Below are 8,177 nucleotides of genomic sequence, written 5' to 3'. Positions count from 1 at the left end.
TATTATATATAACTATGTAATAGATAAGGATAAAGATTTTAAAACTATTATTAGTAAATATTAAATTCTCTGAAAATTAATTTCCAGAATTATTAATCGATATAAGTGAAACGATGCTTTTATAATTAGTATTTTTCAAAATTATTACATACTTTTGTTATATAATTTTTTTACAATATAAAAAATAATAATAATAATTAATTTTAATTAAATTATTTGTCTAATCTTTAACAAATAACAATATTTTAATCTCCAACAACTATTAACATTTCATAGAAAAAATATACAATTAATGGAAATATATTTATCATAAAAATACAATAAACAATTAATGAAGATGCAATAAATATTAATTTTAGTATATAAATAAGAAATAGATATAGATAAAGATTTTAAAACTATTATTAACAAATAAATTATTTTCTAGAATTATTAATTGATATAAGTGAAATAATGTTTTTATTATTAGTACAATCATAATTATAATTATGATTCTATTTTAATATCTATTAAAAATATTTTTTGAAATTTATTACATATTTTTTTATTTGGAAGCTCCAATAGTTCTAACTTCTAAGTTATTTAATCTATTTTCATTATATCAATAGTATTTAATTTTTTTATTATTTATATTTTATATTCTTATGATCAAATATTATTAAATCTATTATAATTAATTTTGTGTTTTTAATAAGTTTTTTAAAGTAATTACTTAATTTCACTATTTAATATATTTTTGTTATTTAAATAATATTGAAAATATGACTTAGATATTAAAATTTTCAATATTTAAAATATTTACAAGTTAGTTATTTAAGTAATTTTGTTATTGAAATTTAGTAATATTAATTATTTATCAAATTGAATAATCTATAAAATTATAATTTCTACTGTTATTACATAATATTGTTATTAATTTTGTAAAATATAAAATTATTATTAATTCAAATATAGTGAAATATATTATAATTATTTATATTTCTAATATTTTTTAACTTTATTACTTAATTTTGTTTTTGTAAACATTTAAAATTTAGTTATGCTAAATATTCTATTATTTAAATATTTAAATAATATGTAAAAAATTTTCGTTATTTAATATTTTTTATTTTAATGTTATTATTAAATATTTTGTTATAGAATTATTTTGCTAGTTTTAATATTTTTTATTTAAAATTTTTAATTATTAAAATATTTTAATTATACTTTTTTGTTTTTAATTTTCAATTTTTAAATATCTTTTTATTTAAATCGTTAAAATATTATTTAGTTATCAAATTGAATAATCCCTAAAATTATAATTTATAGTTATTACATAATTTCGTTATGAATTTCATAAAAATAAAAAATTGTTAACAATCTGAATATTATTAAAGCTATTATAATTATTCTTGTGCATTTAATAATTATTTTAAAGTTATTGCTTAATTTTTTTATAATTTATTAATATTTAAATAATTCTTAAATTTTTTAATTCAAATTTTTATTTAAATAAATATAGATGAGAAAGTGGGGGAGACAATAAATAGGAATTAAAGATGATTTAGGAGAGAATAATTGGTGTATTGGAAAGATGAAGGAGAGAATAGAGGTGAATTAGAGTAGGACTCTATTTTTTATATTTGTAAAACTGATATGGAAGAAAATAAAATTAAAAAAAGAAAAAAAAAAAAAAAAAAAGATAAACATCCCTTATTTTTTTCCGGCGTCATAGATTTTCGTGTATATAGATCAGTTGTTTGTTAGTTTCAACGTTTCTTTCTCTCGCTCTCTCTCATGTATGCTTTCGTGTTCCCTGCTTTTATTTCTTCTTCTCTCTTATCTGTTTTTTCTTTTTAACGTCGTCATCGTCAAAGTAGATTAGAACAGATAGACTTTCATCGAGTGGATAAAGATAATAACTGAGTTTTGATTTGGATACAGAGGAAAGCATGGTACAGATAACTGGGTCTCAAGGGATATTTTTCTGGAGCGAAAAAGAACGTGGAGTTGGTGGGTTTTCTGCTATAGATGGCTTTAATAAAAACACTGTTGATACAGGCGATGCTGTTGATGGGTTTAAATCTTCAGGAACTGACCCGAAGCGTATTAAGCTAACGGAATACGATCAACAACAGGTACAGATCGAGTTTTTTTTTTTTGTTGATTTTTCTCCCGTTCTTTTTCTCTCGGATGTTTGGTGTTAACACGTTTCTAAATATTTTACGTAACATCCTCGAGAAAAGCTCTCATTGTTCGACCTTCGACGTGCTTCCCACCTTCACACCGTGTTTTTCCTTCTTCTTTTTTTCCTTACCAGAAGATCTGGTTTTCAATGGTTCATATATATTGCAGAATTTATGGGATGCATTGAATGAGTTTTTTTATTTGCAGCGTGAATCTTCAGGAACTGATCCGAAGCGTATTAAGCTAACGGAATGCGATCAACAACAGGTACAGAGTTCTTTTTTGTTGGTGATTTTTCTCCGTTCTGTTTCTCTCAGATGTTTGATATTAACACGTTTCTAAGTATTGCACGTAACATCCTTTAGAAAATCTCTCATTGTTCGACCTTCGACGTGCTTCCCATCTTCACACTGGTTTTTTTCCTTACCAGAAGATCTGTTTTTCAATGGTTCATATATATTGCCGACGTTTATGGGATGCATTGAATTGAGTTTTCTTTCTTTTCTATTTTTTTTTTTTTAATTTGCAGCGCGGATCACTTGACCTGTCGAATGTCTCTCACCAAGTTAGCCCTCTTGGGTTGAAACTGAGTAAGACTGCATCATTATTAGACCTTGTAACAATGGTAATTAATCAGAAAAAAGAACCTCTACAGAGTAAAACTGTATCAGCAAAGTGCCATTCTGCTCTATCCACTACCACTTTGAATCCAACCATATGCTCTAAGGATACAAGGACGATTACAGATCAACTTGTTACCCAACCAGTTGCAGAAAAAATGAAGGCTTCAAATTTCCCAGCATCCTTTATCAGAATCGGCAATTGGGAGGTACTTTCTATCGGTCTCTGTTCTTCTTGAAAACACCACAACAAATTTGCATGAGAGACCATTAAATATCTGTAATCTTCACAGAGAAAGTCGAAATACGAAGGTGACGTGGTAGCTAAATGTTACTATGGAAAACGAAAGCTGGTGTGGGAAGTGTTGGAAAATGGGCTGAAGAGCAAGATTGAGATCCAATGGGCGGAGATTTCTGCGATCAGAGCAATCTTTCGCGAGAAACAGCCCGGGGTTCTAGAAATTGAGGTTTCCACCGTTGTTGCTCTCAATTATTGATTTATTTCTTTATTTCAGCAGATTATGACGCCATTTAGTTCAGATTACATTCTGAGCATTGTAAAACTTCTGCAGTTGAACCGTCCCCCACTCTTCTTCAAGGAAACAAATCCTCAGCCCCGAAAGCATACTCTCTGGCAGCATGCTTCGGATTTTACTGGAGGCCAAGCACCAATATTCAGGTTCTTAATACATAATGGACATCTCTCTCTTTCTCTCTTCTCTCTCTGTTTTCTGATTGTCTGTGTCTGATGATGTTTCTTCAGGAGGCACTTTCTCCAATTCCCTGAAGGAACTCTTGAGAAGCACTATGAGAAGATTCTACAATGCGATAATCGTTTGCTCATGTTGAGTCAGAGACCATTCCCTGATTTTAACAGTCCTTACTTTGAATCACAACTGTATGGACTTGAGGACTTCTCCCACGAATTCAATGCGCCACAACCGGAAATACCACCCCAATTTCAGTTTTCCCATTTGAGTTTCCAGAGGCCCGATTCAGCCCCTCTTCAATGTGTTCAGAATATCCAGCCAATAAACAGACTGCCCGTCGGTGCCTTTGGTTCAACTTCACCATTGTCGGGTATTATCTATCTGCTTCCTACGAGTACTCTGAATTTTTAGTCTAAAAACAACAATTTGCTTGATATCTTCCTTTTTATGCTGATGCAGTTATGGAATTCCCACCCATGGAAGAAAAAGGTTATAACCATAGCCGGAGTTCCAATTGGGGACAAAGAACAGACGCTGTCGAAAGCATTCAGAGAAGAAAAGCGGATCCATTGTGTTCACCTTTCTCTCGACAGGGTTCTCATCGCCTACTGACTGAATCGGGACAACCTCCTGCAGATAACTGGTTACTCAAGGAGGTAGCCGATCAGTTGCTAAATGACTCACAGACAGTGGTGTTCTCCGACGAGCGGAGGCTCATGGCAAAAGTGAATTCCATGAGTTCCCTCCTGGAGGAGCTAAAGTCCATTGACGACACTGGTGCAAAGAACACGGGATACATTCAGAATAATGCCATCAGTAATCGTTTGATGCCGGGAAGGGCTCAGCAGTCGGATGTAAATGTTGATGATGAACTAGTGCCCCAGAAACAACGATTAAGTTGGTTGCCTGATCAGTATTCCAGTTACAGAACAGCGATGTATCTCCCAAAGAATTCATCGTTGCCGCATTCGTATATGGATCCATTGCTACGAGGTGCTGGTGCAGGTCTGAAGTTGAATCAATATGGTGGATCAACGAAGATGATGGTGGTGCTGGAGCGAGCAAGGGAAGAAATGAAATACCAACCTCAATAGGGGTTACTGTAAATCGAAATGTCGGATTTCTTCTTTTTCATGGTCCATAGTTTGCTTTTTCTTATTTTTGATGAAATAGAGCATTGCTGTAGAAGTGGGTCCTTAAAAACAAACTGTTGAAAGCCAACTTCCCACCTTCCTTGGCTTTTAAGATTATTCAAGCCAACAGATGCTTTGATATCTAGGAAATAGGAACGACCCCCTACTATGTACGGGGGCCATAATCTAAACTATTTCAATTTTTTCAAAGCATCTATATATTATATTTTTTTTTTAAAAGCCATTTATATTAGAAATTTATGTTAGGTTTTTATTTCATTTTTATAGATTTTTATTTGATTTAAGAGGCTTATCGTATTTTATGTAGAAGAATGGGCCTACACCATTTATTATTTCATTTGAGATTCACAACTTATGCTTATATGATAAATTTGATTTTGGTAGGAAGTCTATCTATTTTTTTTTTATTCTATGCCATTTTTTAAACAATAAATAAGACACTCTCCTCTCTCTCTCTCTCTCTTCCATACATTATCCATGGGCTTGAGATGGGCTTTCAATTGTTATCAACAATTCAGACCTGAGTCTAAAGCCCGGCTTGACCATTTGGCCTAGATCTTAGACCTGAATTGGGCCCTCATAAAAGCCCAAGCCTAGAGCCCAACATGATTTCTAAAACACCTATCTATACTACTAATAAAAGAGTGAATAGCCCCACTTTCTGGACTGTTCATTAGATGTTTTTACCCCTTATCTAAGCAATATACAATGCGCATAAAAAAGGGCATATATGTCATTTACTCTCACTCCAAAAACTGTCCATTTATAACTGTTTAAAAATTGTCCACTTATAATAGTTAAGAAATTGTCCACTTATAACTGTTCAAAAATTGTCCATGAATTATAGATAGTTTTGTCTTGAAATACTGTCACGTGCAAATGCACGTACATATTTACTAGTGTAATAAAAAGTAAACTAGGATTATAAATGGGAACATCGTAGTGCCGGAGTATCGCTCTCACTACTTGCCAAGGAGATAGAGAGAGAGAGAGAGAGAGACCTGGAATTGTCTCCCACTAGTTGTCAGAGTGCTACTGTAGATGCCATTGAAGTTGTTGTAGAATGGGGATTAGGGGCGCCGCCTCTGGTTTAAGTATCCAAAGATTAGGGAGAATCAGAGAATGGGACCTCGTTGGAGAGATGATACCAGCCACTCCTCGTTGTTTGTTGGTCACTGCTTGTGGAAGGAGATGATACCATTGCTATCGGTCGGTTGCCGATGTGGAAGAGAAGAAACCTTCCAAGTTCTTTTAGTTTCGAACAAAAAACAGGTTGAGGGAGGGAGAATATCAAATGAAAAATAAAATTACGGTTAGAAATTTAGGAAAATAATGTGTATTATTATATTTTTTATAATATATAATAGTGTCGGGCTAGGCTTTTATGTGAAATCTCGAACCCAGTCCGAAATTGAGTTGGGCTTAGATAATAGGGCTCAAGCCCACATGCCTAATAATATGTCCAAGCCTGACTATGGCCGAGCCATGACGTCGAGCTACCCAACCCATGAACATGTCTAATCCCTATAGCCTAAATAATCTCCTCTCTTTTTTTTATGCATATAAATAATCTCCTCTCTTAATATTTATCTTAAAAACTACCTCCACCTAAAACTTTTTCTTGAAACATTTTCTAACCTATCTTATAAACCTTCTAATGCCTCTTTCCCACCCTTATCTGTTCCTATCTCTATCTATCTTTACCTTCTAAATACAAGCATTTAATTTTTCGTCAATCTAGTAAAGTATTAATATTCAAGTCAAAACTTTTTTTATAAAAACACTTTAAGTTAAAACTTAAACATTGAAATAAGATGAGTAAAAAATATCTAAAATGCTCATAAGAGAAAAAATAAATAATACAATAAGACAAATAATAAAACTTAAGTAATAAAATTAATAATTAATTAAAAATATTGATATAATTATAAAGTAAAAAAAAATTAATTTCAATTTAAAAATGACTAACATAATAGAAAATTCAAAATAAGTTAATGTTTTTTTAATTTTAATAATAATTGTTAAAACTAATTACAATAATATTATACTTAATTTATAATAAAAAAATCTTACATTATTGAAAATTTTTAAAAATAATATCATAACTTAAATTATGCATTAATAACAATTTATTAAAAAATTAAAATTTAATAAAAGTAAAAATTATTAATTTAAACTGAATTTAATTTTAATTTTAAAATAATGAAAAATAAAATACAACAAATCCAACCCACTACATGTTTGCCTTCACCATACCCAGGCCTTTGGCCATGTCACCCTACCTCCCCTTTCACTGTCGTAACAAAGGCGGAAACTTCCCAAACATTAAACGTATAGGATAATTAAAATATCAATTTATTTTGATATTTTTAGTAATTATTTATTTATAAATACATATATTTTTGAAAATTTATTTATTCACTTAAAATTAGTAATAGTTATCATAAACAGTTGAATAGATTTTTTTGAAAAATGCATAAATTTCCAATAAAATGTAGAATTTGCTGAATATCATAGGTATTTGGAAAAAAATGCATTTGCTTGCAATAAAATGTAGAATTTGTGTATTATTGCAATAAAATGTTAATTATCACTAATGAAAATGCATAGACTTGCTTGCATTTGTTTGAGGGGGAATCTCTAGTATGACTACTTTATATAATGACTATGAGCCACACTATGGAATTATTGGAATCAAATTTTCATTACAAAGCTTATAAATAGTAGCTTAGCCTGTCGTTACATGCATTTCAAAAAAAAAAAAAATTGGAATTCGCATTTATGCCGCATAGAGCGCACCCCACGAGCGCCCAAGAGCACATCCCAACGTGTGTTGGGAACATCTCCCAATGACAATTATGGAAGATGTTCTCAATGCATGCTGAGATGTGCATGTGGGGCTCCTGACCACCTATGGGGTGCCAATGTGAACCCAAAATAAAAAAGTCCGACTCATTGAGTACACGCACTTCACACGATATCTATTGACTAGTAGGGGTGGATAGAGATATAGGGCCAATAGAATGCTCCCAACACTATTTCAACAAGTCACTGCCGTCGTACATTGGGAATATCTTCATTCTCATTTGTCATTCATGGAACATATTACCAATGTGCATTGCAGTCCCAAATGGGGCCTTAATGCCTTATAAGCCAAATAAAAACCCAATTGATGGCTGAGAATTTGGGATGGCCATGGTAATAGGCCCAAATAAAAACCCAATTATGGTTTACTTCAAAACATAAGACTGCTTACAACTAAGGCTGTGTTTGGTTTTAATGAAGGGACCTTTTACTTCAAACCAAACACAGCCTTAAAAAAGTGCACTACATGAATTAGGCCAAACAAGTCACATCCCTTTTATTTGGGTAGACGTATAATACGGATCCGATATATTATTTTATACATTTTCGAAAAGAAAAGATATATTCTGAAGCGAAAAAAAAACTAAGAAAAGAAAAGATATATTATTTTATAGAGCTTAAGCACAAATGAAGAAATACATTATTTTTTCACATTACATCTT

The 8,177-nt window shown here is 31.3% G+C and overlaps 1 protein-coding gene across 2 annotated transcripts; it reads left to right on the top strand.

Annotated features, from left to right (window-relative positions):
• The first annotated feature begins 1,783 nt into the window (after positions 1-1,783).
• On the top strand, positions 1,784-4,985 carry LOC148801821 (uncharacterized). Of its 2 annotated transcripts, XM_088901946.1 has the most exons (8): positions 1,784-2,117; positions 2,374-2,433; positions 2,532-2,579; positions 2,696-2,995; positions 3,080-3,253; positions 3,359-3,465; positions 3,550-3,866; positions 3,956-4,985. In XM_088901946.1, the coding sequence occupies exons 1-8, from the start codon at positions 1,932-1,934 to the stop codon at positions 4,588-4,590; spliced, it is 1,827 nt and encodes a 608-aa protein (XP_088758072.1). In that variant the 5' UTR covers positions 1,784-1,931; the 3' UTR covers positions 4,591-4,985. The 2 variants fall into 2 exon arrangements, with proteins under 2 accessions (XP_088758072.1, XP_088758073.1); XM_088901947.1 differs by lacking the exon at positions 2,532-2,579 and having other exon boundaries at positions 1,785-2,117; positions 3,956-4,984.
• Positions 4,986-8,177: the final 3,192 nt, after the last annotated feature.

This window comes from Nelumbo nucifera, chromosome 3 (assembly GCF_055504915.1).
Source record: "Nelumbo nucifera cultivar China Antique chromosome 3, China Antique-T2T, whole genome shotgun sequence".
In the NCBI taxonomy this organism is placed as follows: Eukaryota; Viridiplantae; Streptophyta; class Magnoliopsida; order Proteales; family Nelumbonaceae; genus Nelumbo; species Nelumbo nucifera.
The sequence above is the reverse complement of the archived record's forward strand: the minus strand, read 5'-3'. Positions and strand labels throughout refer to the sequence as shown.